We start from the raw sequence: 24,101 nt of genomic DNA, 5'->3' as shown, positions 1-24,101 counted from the left end.
TGGTGCCCAAAAAGGGGAAATTGCTCTTTGATCACGTCATTTATAGCTTGCTTCTTCTCTCCTCGACACACATGTGTATATTAGCTAGATAGACAGATTCCCAGACGGGTTCCATTTTAGGCATTTTCTAGAACACCTCGCATGGTCGAAAGAGGGATACTTCCTTTACTGACCCAATGTGCTGTTATTGTCATAGAAGACACAGAGAGTCTTAAAGAGACTTTGTTGAACCATCAGGAAAGCTCATCCTCGAGATCTCATCTAGTGACAGAGGACCAAGGGACGAGGTTGTGAAGAATGGGAGGCTTGGAGATCAAGGATGAACTCGTGCCTGGTGGTGAGGTGGGATTTAAGATGTGGTCAGTGCTTCGAAGCCCAAGCCTCAGTGGCACATGTGCTGAAGCATCGACCGGTCACACCGAAAATGCCTGACGTAACCTGCAGAAGGTACAAAGTTACCTAAGGCAGCTGTGAAGGGACCCATTTGCCATTGCACCCCCTGTCGACACGTTAGATGCGGTTTAATGGGATTCTGAACGCCAGGCCGCGTCCCAGCCGGGCCGGAGCGTGTCACTGCACTTTTTGCAGCCCACTACATTTTCAACACCCGTCGCCTACTCTGCCACCCAGCAACCACCACCTCCACGATCGTGGACTCCTACCTTCCTTGCTCCACGATCAACCTGTCCAGTCCTGTACTCCTTCCCACCTTGTTTTGCTCGACGATCTATTTAATTCTTAGCTGGCGACCTTCCCACCCTCGACCTTCCCTCCTGCAACCCCAAAACCGAGCAACGCAGAGGAAGATCCATCGACACGACGACTCGACCTCACTCACCGCGATACCTTTTCGCAAGGTCTGGATAGCTTCTCGACGCTGTGGAACACCGAAAGCTCGCCTCGCGTTCATGCGCGCGAACCGCAGCGGGCGCCGTTCATCTCCGACCTATCGCACGCTGCGCGCTCGATACACTTTCCCTTAATCTGCCATCGCCGTCTACCCATCACGACATGCCTTCGTGCTCACAAACACTACGATAAAATGGAAGCACAACCTGTCGAGGATATCCTCGAAGAAAATTTCCGCAAGTTTGGTCAAATCCCGCCAGACGTCCATCTGCTCTGCCCCAAAGTCGACGAAGACGACTACGAGGATTACGATGATGTGGACTCGGCCGGCGAAGAGATCTCTGCCCTGCAGAAGAAGGAGAGAGTCGAGGCCTGGAAGAAGCGTCTCGACATCGTCTACTGGACTAGCCTTCTTCTTGCCTACGGAAAGGACAAGGCCGGTGTCTGGTTGGAAGAATGGGGAAAGCGAATGGCCATCAACCTTCACAACTGCGACAAGTGCGTCATGAACTGGCACATGCATCGCAAGAAGTACCTGCGGGTATTTGCTGAGTAGGCTTTGGCTGGAAAATTGCCCAGATGCGAGCTTGATGCTAACTTTCTCGCAGGAAATGGCCCGAGGACGCTGTCTCTGGCATCGAAAACTGTCTCCACACCTTTGACTTCGACCGCATAGATAAGGGCCTCGAGTGGGCACAAAAGATCATTGAAAAGGTTGAGGCTGACGGCCGCGCCTTTTCGAGAGCGGACCTTGGGGAGGATCAGGGCGCCGTGCTTTTGACTGTCTACGAAGCCCTATGCTGTATGGCGTACGTCAGTCTGCCAGACAAGCGCCGACTTTTCCAATACGTCTTCGTCCGCCTTTCTGGCAAGAAACCCTTGAAGCTTGGAGAAAATGTTCTCCTTCCGGCCATGACCCAATTTCTGTTCGATGAGGACAAGACAAGATTGCAATTCGCAGAAAAGTCTTGGGAGAGACTCCGGCCAAAGTCACTCACACAGGAGCAATTTGACTGGGCTGTCCATGACAACCTAGCTCAGGCAATCCAGGAGGTCGCCGCGCTACATCCTGAACAGTCCACTAACCTCCCCACGATCGAAAAATTCTGGAGAGCGATAAACTGGATTCTCAAGGCTCTCGACGAAAGACTTCTGCTGCATGGCATTCGTGGGATGGAAGTTAAGCCCAGCATCTACGACCTGCTATTCGTTCATATGCGATGCGAGTCGGAAGCCATCTTGCTTCTTGTCATTCAGGCGTTGACAGCTCTCCTGCAAACATCTCGGCAGGCCTTCTGGGACACAATCGGCGACGCACGACCCTTCGTTGTCGTCGAGCAGGTCTTGTCAACACGGCTGTTCAGGCAGCTCCTCTCCCAGTCGCTCACCTTCGCCATTCAAGCCAACGACAACTCCGAAGACGTCGAGTCCATTACAACGTCGTGGATTAACACCTGGATCCAGTCTCTCAGCCGCAACCAGAAAGGCGACGCCTGCGAGCAGTTGCTTCATCTTCTCTTCGAGCAGATAATCCACGAGCCCAGCATCGGTGAGCAGGGGAAGGCCGCCTGTATCCGAGCCGGCTTGGACGCTCTTGAACATGTCCTTCGAACGTTTTTGGACCCGTCCGTCAATGTCATTTCGGGAACAACATCCGTTTACATTAACTCGATTCTCAACGTTGCAATCAAACATAAGGACGTCATCAGGGACGGAGCGCATACAAGAAGCCAGGATCAACACACTTTGGGGGTGCCCAAAGCTGCCTTGAGCGTCATCAGTGCTGCCCTGACCCTAGATTCTCGGGTTACTGCGGAAGAGCATCTTGAACTCCGTAAGAACGATCATGCAGCTATCCAGACGGCTGTCACGCGGAATTCAGCAGACCTGTGGGATGCATTTCTGGATGACCTCTACAGTGGACAGTCTGCGTTGGCGAAGACCATGCTCATGGCGATGGCGCCTCTCATCAATGTTGAGAAATTCCGTCCTCCTCGAAAGGAGCCTGACAAACTCGACAAGGCTCGACAGGACTTCAACACCAGATTCGCCAAAATTGCTGAAGTACTGAGCAGAGTCATGCAGCGACTTTGTGAGTTTACGGTCCCGGAGCTGGACAAGCTGTGTCTTGGTGGCCAGTCTATCCGACCCATCATTGCCTTCACCGTCCATGGCGAGAACGACATTAGTAGCGCGAGCTCTGAACTCATCAAGACAATCACCGAGACGTCATCTCGTTCCGAAGCTATGACGGCATTACTGGAGCGCCACCTAAGCACGACGTTGTCTTCCATGGTGTTCGCTACGCGCAAGATTATGGAGCCAAGCAACCTGGCATGGGGACCTGCACGCCATGTCATCAACACCGCCAAGGATGTTCTCAAAGGCCTCAGCGATCTGTCTTCCGGTGTTCTTAGATCCAAAACTCTGGACTCAGGGGAGTCGAACGCGGTCACCTTGTGGTGGAGTACCAACTGGAAATACATCGAGTTGGCATTTCAGTCTACCGGGAGCTGGTCGCACCAGGCTGAAATCCAGGTGATGCAGGACTTCTGCAGAGACGTCATTGAATTGGCGGATGGGTTGCTGGCTCAGGACGGCCTGCTGACTTCAGCTTTGCGTGAAAACCCCTCAAACCAAGGAAAAGACCTGACCAAGATGCAGCTGCTCCTGAAGGAGCCACAGCGTCATCTGAATGGCATCGTCCGAATGCTTCGCTTGAGAGACTTGTACCTGGTTGAGGTGACTGTTAAGGTGGTCGCCAAGCTGCTCAACCGACTTCGGGAGAATGATCTCGAAATCCCGGGCGAGCCAAAGGCGTTTGTCCAAGACTCGTGCATCAAGGCTTCGAACGGTAGGTACCCGATCAGCACGAATCTGAGTGATCAACAACGAGCAGAGCTACTGAAGTCTCTGGGAGAGGACGACGAGGTCGAAATTATTCAAATCGGTGCTGCTCCGAAGACCGAGAAACCAAAGAAGCAGAGCTCCCTCGATGCGTGGTCAAAATCCGGAACCTCAACACCTCTCACCAGTCGATCAAACAAGCAAGATGTTCTGGAACTCAGCAGCTCGGTCGACAAGAACCGGTCAATCTTGGATAGAATGGCGGCTCGTCAAAAGGTCCCCTCAACCGTGTCCAAGCCGTCCTTGACGGCGTTGAAGTCGAGACCTGAACCAGCAGTCTCCATGGCATCAAAGAACGCACTTATTGAATCGAGAAAGAAGGCCAAGGCAGAAAAGCTAAAGAGAGACGCTGAGATGATCGCCAAAGCCAAGGCCCTTCGAGGTCCCCTCAATGTTGGCGAAGGCTCAGGTCTGAAGGGTCTCGGTGGTGTCGTTGGAAAAGAGCACGCACCCCAAAAGAGCCAGATTATGGTTGACAGCGACGAGGAAGACGATGACGACTCTGAGGACGAGGACCTCGACAATCTCCTTAACAAGGGTGAGCAAGGCAAGAAAGCGATGGACGAGGCCACGAGGCGCCGCGAGCGAGCACTACTCGAGAAGACTCGCGGTCCTGTTAAAAAGGTAAAGGTGCAGCGATCCGCGAAAGATATGCGTGCTCGTTTGATTCCCCCCATGGACCAGCTTCACCAGGCTATCTTGGAGTGGGATATCTTCCATGAAGGCAATGACCCCCCGTCAACCTCAGGATCCATTGCCTGCACTCGGGTGGCAGATTCGTACGCTCATCCCGGGGAGTACAAGCAGACTTTCCTTGGTCTTCTCATCTCCGAAGCCTGGAGATCTTTCGTGACTTCTAAAGACGAGACGACTTCCAAGAGTTATGGGCTCAAGATTGCGTCTCGCATGAATGTCGACAAATTCCTTGAAGTGACCGCCAGCATCCCCACCACCGAAAATAAGGAGAGGATGCTGTCCGAAGGTGACATCATCCTTCTGTCAACGGGCAGGAATCCCCTGACTGATACCGCTGAACCTCATGCTCTGGCAAGAATCTGGAAGACCAGCTACAAGAAAGATAGGCTGGAAGTGACCTACCGCTTGAATAGCAAAAACAACCCCTTGATCGTTGCCGGTGCCCTCAACAATGGGTCCGAGTTGCAAGCTGTCAAAATCACCAATATGACGACAATTGAGAGAGAGTATGCTGCGCTCGAGAGTTTGCAGTACTACGATCTCATGGTTGAGGTCCTGAAGGCCGAACCATCTCCTGTCCTGGAATACGGCAACGAAGCTGTCGACCGCGTGATGCAAAACTACCAGCTTAATCCTGGTCAAGCCAAAGCTATCCTCGGTGCCAAGGACAATGATGGATTTACCCTCATTCAGGGGTAAGTTGTTCAATACCCATATTTTTGGCAAGTGCTAATGCTGTACAGACCACCCGGAACAGGCAAGACCAAGACCATCGTGGCCATGGTTGGCTCGCTGCTCACAGGCAATATCCAGCCTCAAGGAACTGCGATAAAACCGAAGATTCCCGCTGGCCAAGCCAACCAGAATGCTATGCCCAAGAAGCTTTTGGTGTGCGCCCCCAGTAACGCGGCCGTTGACGAACTGGTGCTACGTCTGAAGCAGGGCGTGAAGACGATGACTGGATCATTCCACAAGATCAATGTGTTGCGTTTGGGTCGAAGCGATGCCATCAACGCTGCTGTCCGCGACGTCACTCTTGATGAGCTTGTCAAGCAGCGACTGGAAGGAGACAACACGGGAAATAAGGCTCGAGAGGAGCGCGAAAAGATGCACAAGGATGCAGCCAAGGTTCGAGATGAGCTCGCGGATCTCCGGCCCAAGCTGGAGGAGGCTCGCGCTAACGGCGACCGCAACGTCGTTCAAGCCCTTCAGAGGTCTTTTGACCAGCTGAAGCGAGTTCAAGTCAATATCGGTGCGAAGATCGACGAGGAAAAGGCAAGCGGCAACACGGCAACTCGTGAGGCTGAAATCCGGCGTCGCCAGGTTCAACAAGAGGTCTTGGACGGAGCACAAGTACTGTGCGCCACATTGAGCGGTAGTGGTCATGAGATGTTCAAGAACTTGAACGTCGAGTTCGAGACGGTTATCATCGATGAAGCCGCGCAGTGTGTCGAACTGAGCGCCTTGATCCCCTTGAAGTATGGCGCCACCAAGTGCATTCTGGTCGGTGATCCAAAGCAGCTGCCGCCAACTGTGCTCTCGCAGTCTGCTGCGCGCTTCGGATACGACCAGAGTTTGTTCGTCCGAATGCAGCGCAACTTCCCCAACTACATCCACATGCTCGACCGGCAGTACCGAATGCACCCGGAGATCAGCCGGTTCCCCAGTCTGGAATTCTACGAGGGCAAGCTTGTCGACGGAGACGATATGGCCGATCTTCGTCGTCAGCCTTGGCACGCCAGTGCCCTTCTTGGCCCTTACCGATTCTTCGACGTTGAGGGTTCGCAGGAGAAGGGCAACAAGGGTCGCTCTCTAGTGAACCACGCAGAACTGAGAGTTGCCATGCAGCTCTACGAACGGTTCCGAGCAGACTTTGGCAGACAGACTGATATCCGTGGCAAGATCGGCATTATCACGCCTTACAAAGCCCAGCTGCAAGAGCTTCGCTACCAATTCGGACGGCAATACGGAGACGGTATCACTGATGATATCGAATTCAACACGACCGATGCGTTCCAGGGCCGAGAGTGTGAAATCATCATCTTCTCCTGCGTTCGAGCGAGCCCTACGGGAGGTATCGGTTTCATGCAAGATATCAGGCGTATGAACGTCGGTCTGACGCGTGCAAAGTCGTCGCTGTGGATTCTGGGTGACTCAAGAGCGCTTGTCCAGGGTGAGTTTTGGAACAAGCTCATTGAGAACGCGAGACAGAGAGCTCTTTACACCAAGGGCGACATCATGGGCATGCTCCGCAAACCAAGCTCCATGAAGCCTCTGCCTCCGCCGACAAAACCAGCATCACCAGGCAACTCTGCTTCAGGTACCGATCAGAATGCTCAACAGATTCCCAGCCGAGAAGTCGACATGACGGACGTTCCACCCTCACATCCGCGAAAGGCAGTTCCGCCCCCACAACAACCTCCCAGCCGTGTTTCTGCTTCCTCTCGAAACTCGGACAGGCCCCCAATCATTCAGTCATCGGCGCCAAAGCCAGAATCCAAGAAGCGACCGTCAGATGCTGGCGATGCGCAACGCGGAGCCAAGAGGGTATGTAGTGACAGCACAAACAAACATGAAAACACGCAGCCTGCAATATCAGCGTCTAACTCAGCAACTATAGGTGACGACAGAACAGAACCGAGCCTTGAGCAGACCGCCGCCGACTGGACCGAAAGCGATGAACTTCGCCCCGAAGGAGCCTCAACAGGCGAAGGACCCGTCTGCTATGGTAGCCCTCGGCCTCACACCGGCTGCACGACCGCCGGCGGAGACACCGTCGAGTTCGAAGACGCCATCTTCGAGTTCACCGATGATGCCTAACCGCAACCTGCCTCCTAGGGTAAGTCAATCAAGCACCAATCTTTAAGGATATCGCTGACTCGTTGAACAGCCTCCGGGGCCCAATGGACCTGTTATTCACAGGAAAAAAGCAAAGGCGGATCCCTTCATCCAGAGAAAGCCTCCCAGACGCTAAGGGAGCATACTACGCGCGACGATTCTTGATTTCTAGAGTAAACTCTACACCGGGCTGGATTTGTTCAAGGGTTTTGCATCAGAGAGAAGGGGCAATACGAGCCCCTGGCGTTACAGGTCTAGGCAAGGGGCCATCTAGCATTGCGAAGGCGACATGTGTCACCTCTCGATCTTTGGACTAGCCATGGGGATATGCATGAGTTTGGGAGAACTTGATTCTCGGGAAGGCACAGTCTTTAGTGTATTACTACGCGGAACTTTGTATGTACTAGCAGGAAAAGAGGAAGGCGGCAGTGACATGGCATGGCAAGGCAGTGCAGTAGGTGAAGATTGGTGAGGCGACTTATGCAGGGGCTGGGGATAGTATCCCGCGCTCCCGTGGTGTGACTTTTTGGGGACGGACGGGAGGGCTAAGGTCACGGGAGCAGTAGTAGACGAGGCGAAAGTTTTCCCGGCCTCTTTTCTCCTGCTTAGGACTGGAGGTAGATCCTGCAAGGCCACGCCGACGTACAGAGTGAGATGATGACGGGCACAGAGGACGACGCATGGCCAAGACAGGCCCCAACAAGACGCTTCCACCCTAGGCTGGCTTTGGCCAAGTTAAGCGGAAAGGTGTTCCAGTCGGGGCCAAGACATGCAGCGGCGGGCGAGACAGCAGCTGGGACTCACTTGCCTAGGCTCTAATTTCCATCGCGAGTCGCGTGGCTGTCGGTGGGTGAGAAGAATAAGCTGAAATGTGCCGCAGGCAAGCAAGCAAGCCCAATGCCGTTTCAATTCCGCTTCCTTGTTGCCGCCACTTCACCTACCTTTCTACCATCTGGTGGAGGAGGCAACGACGCTGGCTATTTTTTCTATCATGGGTGATCGACGCCACACGTGGTTTGGGGAGGTACACCGTCACTTCGGAACCTTGAGGATGTGTGAGACATTTTGAAGCAACCTACGACGTAACATTTGGGAGAGCTGAGAACGCGACGTTGAATGCGGCTTCTGCATAATTTTATACAGTTGACGCGTCTTGAGATGCCATTTCCCGCGCACGCGAGTGGTTGAGGACCGTCCGCAGCGATATCACTTGTCGAGGTTGGAGGCATCTTTCTGTTGAGATGAGGTTTTTCTCTTGGACCATGGATGTGTAATTAATATGTGCATTGGACAGTATTATTTGCGGGCTTGCCGGGAGAGTTCCCCGGTGGTGACATGCTTCTCTTGACGACCAATGTCATTGTCATTGGTTGCGATGGAATAGGACATCCAACCCCTCTGCAGCAGTTGTCATTTGTGGCTCTCACATCATGTAGGCTGTATACTGTTGTCTGTCGTTTTTATTATGATCTTGAATGTGCATTGAGGAGCTGCGAGCACGTCGACGACATATTTTTTACTCAATATCGTAGGGTGATGATGTCTTGAGCATCACTGCTCCTGTTTCTCATCGTCCTTGTGAGCTTTATACTGTCCAGATACTCTGCAAGTCGCTGCCGTAGGAGCGGAGGAAGGGGCGTCGTAAGGAGCGGTGGTGTAGGCATCAGCGAAGCTATTAGTAAGTTCTCCGTACGAATGAGTGCCGCGAAGGGAGGGCACGAAGGTGTCGACCAGGGGGATAAAGGCGTGAGAGTGCCAGGAACCAGCCCCGAGGGCGAAAAGCGGAGGAGCGGGGCCGGCAATGACAAGAATGTGAACGATGGGTTGGTTAGGAGTCGGAAGCGCAAGCACCGCATTAGCAGCTTGGCTGGGACGTGTGATAGAAGTGTCGGCAGCTAGTCTTGTTGATAGTGCCGGCAGAGCCTGCTATTTGCATCAGAAAGATCTTGCAAATCGATTCAAATTTTCAAGGACAATCGCTCTTTTGATAACTCTGTTGAATTCGACGAGATGGAAGATGACTTTGCAGCTAATGAGGTGCTGCTCTGCCGTGGCCAAGTCAGGCACCTCGGCCAGTCTGCACCATGACCGTGATGACGGCAGCATCGTCATTTACGAACAGATGTTCTCTAAGACCATCTTTGACTCGGCGACTTCGCAGACAGATTACAGCTGTGGGAGCGGCGCAACATGTTGTTGGTAGGTATTGAAGGTGACAGGAAATTCACCTGGGAATGGGCTGATTAGCGCTTAGATAGGGCCAGAATTGCTCGCTATCAGGACGTCGCGCCGCCCCAAGGCCGTACCGCGTTTGATTGGACCAACTCAGACCGCAGTCGCCAATTTTGGGACCTTCACCCAGTTTAGGCAAGACCCAGTGTTAGGCTCTTACATTTCATGATAGCACGACTCTGGCCGGATCCAACCTCACGATCTTCAGAAACAACCCAGTTGCATTACCGAGCCCTATTGCAGTGTGTACCTAAACGAGGGCATTCTTCAAGGGCTCCTCCATTATACTTGGTCATCACATGGGCTCTCTTGTTGCACTTCGCGTACGGCTCTCCTGGGGAAAACCACGGAGGATTCGAATCTCAATGCTGAGGTGCATCTTTCTCGACAAGACGACATCCATGTACGGTGAACCGTGCAGGCAGGACTTCCACTAACCATGCCTCGGCTTTTGAGATTCTACTATTGCTTTCGAAATCAGAAGCAGCTTGTGTTTATGGTAAACCCCGCAAGACTTGATCGAAGGATGTGGTGCCAGTAGCTTCGCCACGTCCTGGCAGATCTGCAGCTTACTGAGCGAGAAACTTACCATATCGAACAGACCATCGGGAGCGCAGCGGCGGCAAAGAAAAGGGAATCCTTCACAGTATCTTCTAGCCATTGATGCGTTACGTCGTGTAGCTTCATTATCACAGAACTCCCTATCAAGCGAAAGAGATTACCTTACTAGTTAGTATCTGACGTGTGACGAGTGAACTTGCGAGGCAGCAGGGCCAACCCTGATAACATAGATAACGAAAGAGACGGCGATTGAGAAGACAGCAGAGACGGCAGAGACGATAATGGAGATGGCTCTATGCGGCGTACTTGATCTGCGAGTGACTAGCTACATCTCTTTACGATAATGAATGACAACATGCTGCCAAGTTGCCCGCTACTCTCCCCCGCATGGGACAAACAGGAACTGCACCCTACAATTTTCACACATGAAACACCCGCGGGTGTCGCGCCGGCGCCGCGCTTACCGTCAAGACGGAAGGCTTCAAGAGCCGTTTACCAAGTCTCGATTTTGCGGCGTCGGGGGACAGGCTTTCCGGTTGGAAAAAGAAACATGCGCGCCGGTGCAAACATCCACATCAGACACACTCAGCAAAGCAGACCAGACTCTTCTGGGGCAAAGCTGGCAGGTAGCCCGCAAGAGTAGTCGCGTATGAATGTGTGGATCGAAACTTGGCAAGACTGGGCCGGCGGCGCTGTGGCGACGGCGTCTGTCCGAGGGCCGGCCGAAAGTTGTAAGCTTTCCTATTGGGTGGGATGAAAATAGCTACACTTGGAGCTTCACATTTCGACACCGATGATGGAGGGGGGCTGGCTTTCCCAGCAGAAGGGGAAAGAAACATGAGGAAGAAGGATTTGACGGGCGAAAGAAAGAAGGTTATGGCGGAGAGCGGGAGACCACATGGCTTTCCTTATTTGTGTGTCTCAATGGCATTGGAGAGTCGGATAAGGTCTCGCCGCCGTTGCAAAGGCAGATGGAAGCGGGATGAGAGTGAGTGGACAGTTATTCTGGCCCAGTCCAGGCCAGCCATGGAAATTGTTTCTTTTGTGTCGTTGTTTTTTGCTGTTGAATCTTAGATTTTTACGAAGATGTTTCGAATGACTTTAGTCATTTTTGACTCACTTCTTGCGAGCAGGAGAGACATGAGGTGTTACGTGACTGATGCATGGGGGATTGATGGGGGCCAGGAAGGACGGACCAAGTGGAGGAAGGAAGACGTCTGTCACTTGTTTGCCATCTGAAGGTTTTGACGGGAGTCACACCTTGGTTGACGGATTTGACGGGGGATGGGTGGAGAGGATCATGGTGGATGGGTAAGGAGGAGCGCGGAGGAGGAAGGGGGGTCCCCTGTTCACTTAAGAGTTGGTCCAAACTCTGGTGAGTCCAGGAATCGTAAAGCTGAACATCCTTGCGATTTAGCCATGTCTTGGGCCTTTTTCCTTGGGGTTGGAAATGGGGGAGTTTGGGTGGTGGTGTTTGGCGTCGGACAGGTTCGGCACGGCCTGCGGGCTGGCAGGCTGCGGCGTTGTGAGCGTGTGAGCGTGTGTGCGTGGGAGTTTCTTGTTTTTGAGGGCGCATGTTTCGGCTCTGGTTGGGGAGGAGAGACATTCGGCGGCGAGAGGGCGGGTGCGGGAGGAGACTAAGCGTTGCGGGCCGGCGAACTGTGAGGGTTGTGAGGGTTGTGAGGGGTTGCGGCTGTGGCGATGGAGCTGACGGAGGCATACAGGGCGGCGGGCGATGTGTGAGGGTCAAGGGATACGATACGGGATGAGGCCGAAGGTTCAGGTCGGTTGGAAATAGTCGGACGGGGATTGGGGGCTCGGATGACACTCTGGAGTCACATCGGGATCACCATCTATCGATCTGGGAATGCTGTCGGGGACGATGGAGTGGATGGGAGGAGAGGGATAGCAGGATGGAGGCCGAGGGACGGGGCACAGAAGGGAGTGTCGTGGTGGGAAAATGGGACCTCACCGATATCGAGCCGTGTGGGTAGGAACGCTGGCGATACGGAGGGGAGCAGGGGGGGCCCTGACTGAGGTGGAGGGTGGATCTGGAGAAAGCAGGGAGGAGCCCGCCGGGGATCCGCCCGGGCAACGACGACAACCTAACGACAACGACGACGGACGGAACCTGGATCTTGGGATAAGTTTAGCGAGCGGGATGTGCACTGCAGCTTTTTTGTGCATGGATCGTCTTTTGGTGCATTGCAGAGTGCCAATTGGGGGGCTTTGGGGTCCTCTGGGGCCTTTTTTTTGGGGGGGGGGGGGCAGAGATGTTCAGCGTAACATCGGCGGCGGCATGATGTGAGCAAGGGCAGGGCCGTCATTCAGCTGCACAGGGCATGGACAGGGAGATCTGGATGGATGCCCTGCAGAGGCAGAACTGACGACATGCCAACCTCGATATGCCGGATTGGCGTGTTTGATGGCATCTCATGTCTGCGATCATAAGTAGCCTTGTGGTTGGAATGTGATCCAAAGTAAGGTTTGTGAGGTTGGTCTGACGAATAATTCTCGGCGCGTGTCTTGAGATGAGCTAATCTCACGTTGGTATTGAACATGGACATAACTCGGATGGCATTCATCAAGTGCTCACTCCATTCGCATCATACCATACATAACCCTAAGGTACCTTAAGGCAGGGTAATGATAATGAATGAAGCTGGGCGTGAGCATTGAACTCGGCTCCCTCTGGTGTGCCTGAAGGGTGCAGAGCTAAGGGGGCCGCTAACGCTTGAGCCCGTTGACGGCGTTGAGACGGTTTGGTTTTGGTTCTGACTGTTGCAGTGGCTGTTAGTGAGGGACCCGCTTACTTGTACGTTTCCATCCTCGGTGGGACGGAGAGCTCCTTCTCCTCCAACCTCAAGGCAGAATCTCGAAAAAGTTTGATTCTGGAAATTAAGGCACTTTACGTAAGGTGCTAGACGCGGCACACGACGTGAAGGTGCGACTTGAGGGAGCTGCTTCAGCCGAAAGAATAGCCGATGTCACTTCACTCACGTTCCATTGCTTGTATTCCCAATGCTGGTGGCTACACACTTGGTACAGGTTCCGCAAGCAATTGCACGCGAGCATTGCCGCATCTCTGTGTATCCCATGGTGCGAGCGGTATCTTGCGTTCCCAGTCACTAAGTGAGAGAAAAAAGAGAGAAATGACAGAGCCAAAGGCAAGCCACAAGCCACAGCGTGCCTGCTCGCGATGAATGCAGTTCGCAGCCTAGCTCGGGCACCCTTCAAGCCACCTCTTCTAGCCCCCTTCCTTCCATTACCTTATATGACAAGCCCCGTCGCATAATGCCTTAGGTAAGGCAATCACCTAGGTACCAACCAAGGAGTAGTCCGACTGCGCTTTCTGCCTCTTCCGCCTTTTCTGCGCGTCCCAATCTCGGCATATCGTGTTTGGTGGGTGGACGCTCCCATCCGGGCCGATCAACGGCAAGCCTCTCCTACCTGCGGAGACCTCCACGAAGGCATGTTGGTTTCTAAATCCAAGTAGAAATACGCCATCACGGATAACTGGCAAGTGTGTCCAGTATGACGAGCGGACATGAGAAACAGCAACTACCCAACCAGAAGCCCCCTTCATCTGAGACGGGACACGAAGGCTGCTGTTGCCAGTTTCGTCATACGGCAAGGTGGTCGGAACAAGAGACACGCCAGAGGACCTCACTTGTCGTTCCTGTCTGCATCTGAAGAGAGTCCTGTTCTAACAGTTCTGTCGATAAGAATGCACTTTGGGCACATCTACCCCTGCAGCACACCAACTGGAGCGCATATCAAGGCAGTGGATCGCGCGCTGCTGCATGCTGCTAATGTTGGGTGCTGCATCGCTGGGCCGCCGGCTGATGCCACTGCGCTGACCTGCGCAAACATCCCTACCGCATATCCCTTGCTGGGGTCACCCAGCGGCCTGGGGCCACCCATTTCCTCCGCGGCACTTCCCACCCCGATCCCCCAACCGAGCAACCATGTCCTTGTCCGACGCACGCCAGACTGGTCGATCATCGTCTGGTTTCTTTTTTTGCTCTCTCTCGCTCGGATTTCCCCCTCTACAGCTGTCTTTTGCTCAACTCCGACGCAGCGCAATGCACCGCACCGCGGCTGCTTCGTTCCGCCGCGCTGTCTGTCTGTCTGTCTGTCTGCGGAGAAGTTCTATGCCATACTGACAGCCGACGAAAGGAAGAAGAAAAGAAAAGGCAACTTCTATTGCAATGATTGTCCCAGACTACTGGCCGCACGGTGATGCCCCCCGGGGGCCGCCTGCCAATTGAGGAACTTTACGGGCTCAGGTCTTCCGCCCCCGTCGCAGCTTCGGCCTTTCTTTCGTCTTCACTTCTACGCCTCCACCTGCTTGCTCCTCGACCCCCAATATGGGAGACGGAGGAGTGGGAGTGGCCCTGTCGTTTTCAAGTGACACTGGCACGGCACACTGGTCGAGCCCGGTCTGCAAGGCGCCGGCAAAAGAAACATGAAGCTCCATTGTGGCGCTTGTCACTTTACGTTTTCCTTGGCTCGACTTCCTTCCTCTTTGATCGTTTCCGGGGGCCAAGACAGTACACAACGCGTACAGCGAGCACCCTCCTCTTTCTCTCGCTGTCTCTCACACAGACACACACTCTGGAAGCCAGCAGCCCGGGCTTCCAATGTCTTGGAATACCTCGTGGACCGTCTTCTTTCCCTTCAACAACGCCTGGCCCGTGAAAGAGGAAAAAGAAAGAAAATAGCATTGTCAAATTCGCTTGAGAGGCTATCCCGACCCCAAAGTCTCAGCGCCACGAGCCCACTCTCCGCCCGAGCCCCTAGACGACGGTCTAAAACTCTTAGTGACGACGCCCTCTTCCTCCCTTGATCTGCCCTGGCCTGTTGCTGTCTCGTCTGGTCCCCTCTCTTCGCTCGACTTCTCTCTCTGGACACCCACCGCGTGTGTCTATGGGCACTGCAATATGGCAGCTGTGAGTCTGTGTATGTGTGTTCCCCCTCCCCCGTCCCTCAGTCTTCTTCCTCACAGAGTCTGGCCATGGCGCAAGCCCTGAGTCCTCTGTAGCCCTCGTTCCCATCATTTTGCACGGACGCCTCCCCGCGATGGTTTGACGCTTCCACTGCCTCCGTCTGCCACCGTCTGTCTCCCCTCCCGCCTTTTTTCCCTCTCTCTCTCTCTCTCCTCGCTCAGTTCTAACGGTCGCTGAGAGGGAACCCGGCCGGACCAGAACATATATCGATCCCTGCCGTCCGCCATCCTGCGCTCGAGACCCGAGGGATGGTCCTGTCTCTCGAGGTGTTGCTCGATGAACCCTGATATTTTGATCTCCCCCATCCTTCATCTTACATCCCCCTCCCCCTCTCTTTCTGCTCTTCACCTACTATTCTGGTAAACGACAGCTTGGGACCCTGGATGCAAATTACGGTTGATCTCCCTCATCCTGGTTGCGTGATTATCATCCCATTACACTGACGGGTGTCGCCAGACGTCCCGTACCATCATCACACATAGCTTGCTACGCCGCAGGCGAGTCGCGAAACCCACCACAACTGTACGACTGCTTCGTCAAACACTTGGACTTTCAGGTCCCGTCTACCGTGGCAACCTTGGGCATGTCATCCCAGGACAGTCAATTGCACTATTGGACCTCCCGCCAGTGACGGAATGGCCATCTCCGAGAGCATCATCCACAGGGACTCCGAGGTCATGGCCGTGTCAACGAACTTGGGTCCTCCTCGGCTGGACCTCTCCCTAACCAGAGGTCGGCGGGGAACTTTCAGCAGCTTCGGCAGCGACGGCGAACGAGGTTTCTCTCCGCGCCCAGCCAGATCATCAAACGATCTCTTTGCGCAAGCACTCAGCCGGATCGACACCGCGGACTCCGATTCCGAATGGGGCGCCGTCCGCGCTCGCGCCAGGGAAAACAACGACAGACAGGGCTTGGGCGACCTGATCGAATTCTTCCGGACAAACTCACCCCCACCGCAGCGCTCCGAACAACGATCCGTCTTCGAGCACGACGAACCCCAGGACGAGGAGGAGGAGCCCGAGAGATGGAGGCTATTCAAGAAGCTGCGCCGCCCGCGCACCCGCGCCAGGTCGGAGTCGCCTGCCCGTCGGCCACGGACCGCGGGACTGCCCAACTCTGCCGTCGCGTCCAAGACGGCGAGCGGAAACTCGCATATCGCAATCTCTATTCCATTGGAGTACTGCCACGTAGGACCGGACTCCGACTGGGCGCTCGCCATCTTCAATGCCACCCCGCCGCTCCCCCCTACTCCTGCCCGGGGCAGCGAGGATACCCTCAACGGACAGATCAGGCCTTACGCCAGTGAGCGCACCGTGACCGTTCTCAAGACCGTCAGCGAAAAGGGATCTCTGTCGACACTCAACACCATGAACACCATGAGCACGAAGTCGCAACGTTGCAAGGGGGTCAAGGGCAATGTGTCTATCTGGCCCAAAGTCAACCACAACCCCCTGAGCCCGCCCAGGACTCCTTATTCAACGCCGCCAGGAAGCTTGCGCGGGAAACCGAGTGCTTCCAAGCCAAAGCGCGAGCGGTTGCCGTTACCCCCACCACAGTACGCAGAGCTCCCGGCATCACCTGTGGTGATGCCCCAGACACCCGGCGAGAACATTGACAGAGAGTGCTGGATATCGGAGAGCCTATCGCAGCCTGCGAGCCCACATCACCAAAAGCCAAAGAGTAAGTCTTCAAGGAGACCGCAGAACCTCGTCCTGCCGCCTCGACGGTCGAGTATCAAGATTGTGCGGCCCAAGAAAGACACCGCGAGAGACAAGCCTTCCATTGATGGCTTAATTGGCGGAGGCACAAAGCGTCAGAGTGTCGCTTTTGATGGGCCGCAGCTCAGTCCAGGGTACTCAGAAGTACCGTCTCTGAGTCCGAGCATTGCGACGACGGAATTATCTGAACCCGTCATCTCAAGAGCCCGGCCCGCAAGGGCCTACTCGACCGCGTCGGTCGTACTCCAAGATTCAGAGTCAATGACGCCAAGACAGTCGTTCACCATCCGACCAGGTAGTAGCGATACCAACCAAACCACCCTGGTGAATGGTTCTATAGCTTCGCGTAATCCGTCAACGAGGACCGCCGCCTCCAGACAGAGTCGCAGGGACCGCGTCAAGTCTCTGAAGCACAGAGACATGGAGGCTCTCAGGGCCCTGAAGCAGCTGCAGCAGGAGGATGACGGCGAAATCACGCCGAGGCCGCAGACAACTGAGACGGTGATTAGCAACCTCCGCCTCCCTTCTCGGGATGGCACGTTCGGAAAGAACTTCCGTGGCATGGAGACAAAGCTCTCTGCGACAAACTTGGCCAACATGGCTAAGAAGGAACAGACGTCGTCAATCACCGACTCGAACGGCAAGATCTCCGACTGGCAGGCCACTCAGCAAGCAGAAACGCCCGGGTGGGAGACCGCGCAGGAGGAGCTGACGCCCGGGTGGGAAACCGCTCGCGAAGAGACACCGACGCCGGACTGGCTGAGCACAAGCCTCCTCAACGACACTATGGCCGCTGCGGATTCTGCAGCGAGCAACTTCGACAACAGCCTCTTCAGAGACAGCACCGTCAGCTCTGAACCACCTCGCCGGTGGGGAAGCTATCACCGCGGCAGCTGGGCTAGCTCTGTGCCGCTCTTGGACCGGATAGGCAGCTTCGCGCCTTCCGATGCAGACGCCGCCCAGGTAGGCCAAGCTGTCGAAGACGGCTCCTCTCCCCCTCGCCCAGCCAGAATGTCTCGCGCCGACTCGGCAACCCTCTCCCAGGTCGACTCGGCCCGTCTGACCTCTCCGCCCCTGAGCATAGTCGACGCCGAAGTAGACCTTCCGAGATCATCCACAGAGCAATTCATCGCCGGCAGCATCGCGGCGTTCCCAAAGCCTGGCTCGGGGCCAAGGCTCAGTGCAATCATGCCCGTGGCCGAAGTCGTGCCCACAGGTCCTATGGACGAGAGGTGGTCAGCTTCAACCCTCAATTCCCCAATTACAGTAGTCGAAGTCTCACATCCCCCTTTCCCAAGCAGCCAGACCACCGTCGCGGCCCAACCTTCCACTTCGACCCAGCTCGCCCGTCCGCATACCGCGGGGAACACGAACCCAGAGCTCTTCAACACCGCCCGCGGCTCCGCAGACCTGCAACGACGACGTCAGCCAGCCGCTGACGAAGGCGACGCAGCTGAGACCGCCACCCTCCGTCCGAAAAGCCGCGCCCGCGCCGAGATCGACGAGGCACCTGTCGACCTTCTCTCCATGTCCGCCAGAGAGCTCCGCAACCACTACGCCTCCCTCCGCAGCGCGCGGGTCAACGACCTCGCGCACGAGATGCTCCTGAACCAGGAACGCCTTGAGATGCGCATGCATCAGCAGGAGCAGAACCAGATGCTCTTCATCGACCGTCTGGAGCGTTGCATGCACGAACTCAGGAGCCTCCCAGGCTCCCCCTTTCTCACATCCCCACCTCTGGACTGGCCGCTCGACGACGACCACGACTTCGTCTACGAGGAGCACCGCATTAGCCGGGACGCCCGGCAAGAAATCCGCGTGCGCAGGACCGGACGGTTGCAAAGCAGGTCGTCACATCATCAGCAGCACCAGTCCGAGTCCCAGCCGCGTCGGAGGCTTGCGGACACCCGAGACGACTTTTTGGATTTTGACGGCGCCTTCATTGACAGCCACGACCGCGATCGCAGACCACGTCGGCCGTCAACTTCACACAACGCCACGTCCCGTCGGTCAGGGGCACCTCGCGCCCGTCGCCACGGCGCCCCCGTCCTCCCTCCCCTCATCACCCGCGGCGGCTTGGACTCCCTGGACCCTCTCATCAGGGAGCTCCAATTCGCCGCGCGCGTGAGCCAGGAGACGAACCGGACAGAGCGCATCCGGACACCGCAACCCGGTGGTCCGAACGAATACTATTACAACATGATTTAAAGCGGGATGTCTACGATGTTTCTTATTTCCTCTTTCATATTGATCAACGTGGACCGTGGAGGGTATACCTTTTTCCTTTTGTGTCTCGTTCTTGCTGCTTTTTTCTTCCCATTGTTGAGACCTGACGGCCGGGGGCCGCGCGAGTCTTTGACTGGGTTTGGTTCAGCGTTGACGACTTGGACGGAGGCTGCGGGAACGAGTTTCTTTTGTCAACGGGCTTTCTTGGGAGAACCAGTCTCTCTCATGCGTTTGTGATGAGCAGATGCCTGGTGTGAAGTGTTTTACGTATCTCATTGCATCCATCTCATGACCAACCTTCTCCTCGGCGCCGCAGATGCGGCCGCCGATCTTTACAATTAACGAAGAATTACCAAAGATATTGTCCTCTACACGTGCCAGAAAAAAATCGCTATGCTCCCGGCAAGATGCTGATCAGAAACGGCCGCTTGTTAGCTCCCGATCCAGACACTAGTTTAGCCAGGGGAATTGTCGTAGATCCAATCGAGGAAAGAAGTCGTGCTAGGTGAGTCTGGATGTAAGGCGCTTCCAGCCAATGACGTCGTTGCGGACCGCATATGAAATGCCCCAATATTTTGCAAGTCATGATGTCTTTGACTTGGCTCGCCTGAAACTCAATTAAGCAAAAAAAAAAAGAACACATTCCTGTCTTAGCAAACAGGACGAACCACATGCCTGATGTTCGGCAAAAATTTACACAATACATGTTTTGGAAGCTCAGACGGCTGGCTTCCCAATAAACCGCGACATCGTGACACGAGACCATCCCAAGCCCCGAACAAGAGACGAACTGCCCCCAAACGATAAGAAAACCAAAAAGAAAGAAGAAGAGAAACAATGTCCAGCCCCTGGATCTTCGTCTCCCCCTCCTCCAGGGGCATAGGCCGCCACCTGACCCGGCACCTCCTCCTCACGACGCGCGCCCCGATCCTCGCGACCTGCCGCGCCGCCGACACCACGGCCGCCAAGCACCACATCCTCGACGCCCTCCCCGGCGCCGAGGACCTCGCCCCGCGCCTCAAGGTCGTCCGCCTCGACGTTACCGACGAGCCCACCATCGCCGCCGCCGCCGCGGAGGCGAAGACCCTGTTCCCGCCGGCGACGCACCACCTGCGCCTCGCGCTCGCGACGCCGGGCATCCTGCACCCGGAGAAGGCGCCCGCGCAGATCGAGTACGACGCCGCGCTGGAGACGTTCAAGGTCAACACGCTCGGCCAGATGATGCTCATGAAGCACTTTTCGGGGTTCCTCCCGCGCAAGGCCGTGTCCTTCAAAAGTGACGAGGAGGAGGGGCTGCCGCCGGGGAGGGCCGTGTGGGCGGCCATGTCGGCGCGGGTGGGCAGCACGTCGGATAATCGCAAGGGCGGATGGTACAGCTACCGCGCGTCCAAGGCGGGCGTGACGAGCCTGGCCAAGAGTCTGGATCTGTGGCTGGGCGCGCGGAGCGGCGAGAAGGCGATGGCGGTGGCGTATCATCCCGGCACCGTGAAGACGGGGTTGAGCAAGGCGTTTTGGGACGGCGTGCCTGAGGGTAAGCTGTTTGAGCCCGAGTATGCTGTCGAGAGGATGTGTAGCGTGCTCACGAAGGAGGTCGGGTTGGAGGGACGAGGGAGGTGTTGGGACTGGCAGGGGAAGGAGATTCTGCCATGATGGAGACTGAGATACCCCCCGAAAGAGGCAGACAAGGCCTGTGGTCATGATAATAAAAGTGATAATTCTGAAACTTCGTAAAATTCCGTCCAACTTACTCTATAAATGTCGTGTAGAAAAGGCTACTAGTTGTACATGAACCCGAGACTTCTCCTCTGATAACTCCTTGCTGAGAAAGGACCGCAGTCATTCTGGCTCCTTTTTAGCCAGCTCCTCAATCTCTTTCTCGTCTTCACAAGGCAACGTTTTCGAAAGATGCCCCGTCAGGGGATACGCCTGGCTTCCCGGTCGGATTGTCCTCGTCGCCTGTGCCCTTCTCGCTGCTCTCGTCATCTTCCTCCTTTGGGCGGTGCGCAAGGTTCTGCTCCTCCTTGTCTTCGAAACGCACCTTCTGCTCTTCCTGGTCGGCGATCCTCTTCTGCTCCGCCTCCTTCTCTTCGTCACCGGCCGTTTGCTGCTCCTCCTCCTCCGCCTTGGGCGCAGGGGGCTTCTCCTCGGGAGACTTGGCGGACGAGCCATCGCCGTTCTCAGGTGAGGTGCCTGGAGGAGGTGAAGGTAGTTCCTTCTGTGTCTGCGGGCTCTGCTGCTGAGGCTGGGGCGGCGTGGGGGCCTGCTGGAGCTCGTCACCGGAGGGAACCGGCCTCAGAGCGTCGAGGTAGAACTTGGTGACACCAAGAATGCGGCCGTTCTTCTCGCAAGCCTCGACCCACTCAGGTCGCACGACGGGGATGTTTGTCTCGACGGCCTTCTCCCAGGCCAGGCCGCGACCCTCAGTAGTGACAAAGTGCGTGGTGTCGATGCGGACGCTGTCGACAATCTTGGCACCAATGCGGTCGACGGCAGCGGCCAGCGCCTCTTTAGTGGCGGCGGGCATGATGCCCGTGGTGATGGTGATACCGCTGAGGTCCGTCATCTTGTGGGTGCGCACGACAACCTTGTCGGAGCTGAAGGTACCGGCGGTGGTCCGCAGGACGAGGTGGAAAGTATAATCGGTATCGACCGCCAGACCACTGATCTTGGTGCTGTGCATCTGCAAGGGGCGAGGGATGTTGCCGGCCTTTTGGCCGTTGCGATACAGGGAGAGGGAGATGAGGTCGGCGGTGGCTAGCTCGATAGGGTCCCATTCGAGGACGACGGACGTCTGCGTGGCATTGCGGCAGCGGAGGACGGGTGTGGTGGGCGCTGAAGCACCGAAGGCTGAGTAGATGCGGTCCTGGAGCTCGCGGAAGGCATTCTCGGTCTTGCCCTCAGAATTGAGGTTGCGGGAGACGGTAATGTCGACAATGCTGCCGGAGGAAATGTTGGGAGGGAGAAGGATGGAGGGAAACTCGATCTGGAAAGAGTGAGAGTCAGCAACGAGACATCAAGGGGTAAGCTTGATAGTAGAAGCAGGCAACGTAGCTGCTCTCGGAAGCTTCAAGGTGCCTGCCTCCAGAAGGGCATGTATCTGGACAGACTTACCAAGCGCTTATCAGGCGTCAGGAGAACCGTGACGCCAGCGTCGACCTTGCCGACGGTCAGGGAGACAAGCATCGTGGGTTGTGCTTGCTGGTGTTGAGGGGGCTGGCCCAATGTCCCTTGAAACGGTACGTAATTGGTCTGCAGTCGTGACAGTCCGAATCAATTGCGCGGGTTGGGTCGGGGATCACTGTTGTCGCCTGTCAATGCCCGGTTTCCGAGGTCTAGGTTTGACTCGCGATAACTTCGTCGAGGGCAAGCGGCGACGGTTTGGATTTGCTGTGTAGCGTGTTCGTAGAGACCGAGACACATATGCTGGGTCAGAGATGCGACGTCCTCTCACTTAATTAACCAGGTTGGCAGCTCCAGAACGTCTCGGCTGGCAGCTCTGCGCTAGCGATGTGATTCGTCCTCAAGTGCTGCTGTGTCCTGGCCCAGGCAAGCAGGAAACAAGCACAGGTGCATGGGGTACGTACCCTGCCTGCCCTGTGCTTCACCCTATGAACTTCAGAAAGAGCTCCAGCTTAACATGTACTGAAGTGCTTGTTCATTAGAGCCAATATGGCCTGTGGGCTTCACGTTGGCTGACTTTGGCAACAGTGTTTGCTACATTACATGCTGTAGCTCCAAGGACTCTGGCAATGGCCGACCAATCGTGATGAAGAGTCTTTGTTCGCAAGTTAAACGGTTCTATTTTGGGGTATCAATGATGTTTGATGGTCAATAGGAGAGTTTGGGCATTTTGTTGCACGAGACTGAAGGCAACTTTTTCGCAGGATCGTAGCTCTGCAGAGGAAGCCTTCCTGCTTCCTCCTTGTCGAGGTTGTGTCAAGGCCCGGCTTTCGCCCGTTGCATGGTCCTCGATCTTGCTCGGAATGATGTGCGATCAGGCTCTATGGTCGCGAGCCTCCTCCAACTTCAGGTGCGGTTCCATTCCTTTTCAGAACTACTCATGGCCTCAAGGTTCTTGCAGCCTTCTTCGGCAATATGCGTGTCTTTGAGGCCGAGCTTTCTTGCTGAACCTGCGTCACATTGCTTAAAGGTTGACTACTCTTGGAGTCAGTGGCCTGCGTCAGCATGTCTTCCTTCTTCAGCCAAGGTTGATATGGAAGTCCCCGTAAGCTTGGAGGCGGCAGTTGCATCTCCCTTCTTGATGCTCGCCGCGATGTTGCGGCAGAAGGTGGCGACCTCTCGGGGGGCCAGGCTCCTTGGGTCTGCTTTATGAAGAAGTCCACACAATGATCGATAACCTCTTGTATCTCCTTCATCGTCAACTTGACCCTGATCTCCTGTGGTTGTTGTGCCTTCAAGAGTATCGACCCGCGCAAATCACCTGGACCCTTCTTGCGCTGCCCGGCCACCTCTTCGGCCACAAGTCTCCGTCCGTATATGTCATACCCTCTGGCGAACAGAGACGTCCTCAGAGCCTTCATCAGCCTGGCACGCGCCGTAATGACGAGCCCAGCACGTCCGAATTTGTAAACGCCATCATATTGTGGCCACAGCGGCCGATCCCTCTTCATCTTCTCATATTGATACTCCAACACCGCAACATTGGCAGTGGGGTGTCGCGAGTTTTGGAACTTGAACATGTCGAAACGTTCGACAACGTGCTCCAGCGAGTATCTGCAAAGGATGTATTTCTGCGCATCGACGTTTTTGCTGTGATCCCGGGGCACTTCCTTCCAAACTCCTCTTTGGAAGGGTGATCGCATGTTGAGGCGCCTAAATATGGAAATAGTATGTTGCTCGAGAGGCGTATTCTCGTCATACGGCTTGCTTGGGACGTTGAGAACCGGCTTTCTTGGAGAGGAGCTGTAGCATTGGACCGCCGGTACGAACATATTTCGGAGCGCTGTCGAGGTTGACGGCAGCCGCCAAAGGCCGCGGGTCACTAGCTGCCGTCTCGCCGGGTTCATCGCAGAGGTTCGGGTGTCGGTTGGCAAAGAGTCATGCC

General features: G+C 55.5%; 3 protein-coding genes across 3 annotated transcripts; 2 read left to right on the top strand and 1 right to left on the bottom strand.

Moving 5' to 3' along the window:
- Positions 1–1,042: 1,042 nt before the first annotated feature.
- SEN1-1 (Helicase SEN1) lies at positions 1,043–7,426 on the top strand (the record flags this gene model as incomplete). The annotated part of the gene is made up of 5 exons (XM_037327510.1): positions 1,043–1,401; positions 1,458–5,147; positions 5,196–6,999; positions 7,073–7,291; positions 7,343–7,426. The coding sequence occupies 5 exons, from the start codon at positions 1,043–1,045 to the stop codon at positions 7,424–7,426; spliced, it is 6,156 nt and encodes a 2,051-aa protein (XP_037174692.1).
- Positions 7,427–19,873: 12,447 nt separating this feature from the next.
- Positions 19,874–20,686, top strand: CGCA056_v012265 (NADPH-dependent aldehyde reductase-like protein; the record flags this gene model as incomplete). The annotated part of the gene is made up of 1 exon (XM_037327509.1): positions 19,874–20,686. The coding sequence occupies one exon, from the start codon at positions 19,874–19,876 to the stop codon at positions 20,684–20,686; it is 813 nt and encodes a 270-aa protein (XP_037174390.1).
- Positions 20,687–20,918: 232 nt separating this feature from the next.
- cfr1 (Cell fusion protein cfr1) lies at positions 20,919–22,219 on the bottom strand (the record flags this gene model as incomplete). Its single annotated transcript, XM_037327508.1, has 2 exons — positions 20,919–22,019; positions 22,148–22,219. 2 exons carry the CDS (start codon positions 22,217–22,219, stop codon positions 20,919–20,921), a joined length of 1,173 nt encoding a protein of 390 aa, XP_037174389.1.
- Between the last annotated feature and the right edge of the window lie 1,882 nt (positions 22,220–24,101).

Source organism: Colletotrichum aenigma (genome assembly GCF_013390185.1).
Source record: "Colletotrichum aenigma strain Cg56 chromosome Unknown KSG_Cg56_contig08, whole genome shotgun sequence".
NCBI lineage: Eukaryota > Fungi > Ascomycota > Sordariomycetes > Glomerellales > Glomerellaceae > Colletotrichum > Colletotrichum aenigma.
The sequence above is the reverse complement of the archived record's forward strand: the minus strand, read 5'-3'. Positions and strand labels throughout refer to the sequence as shown.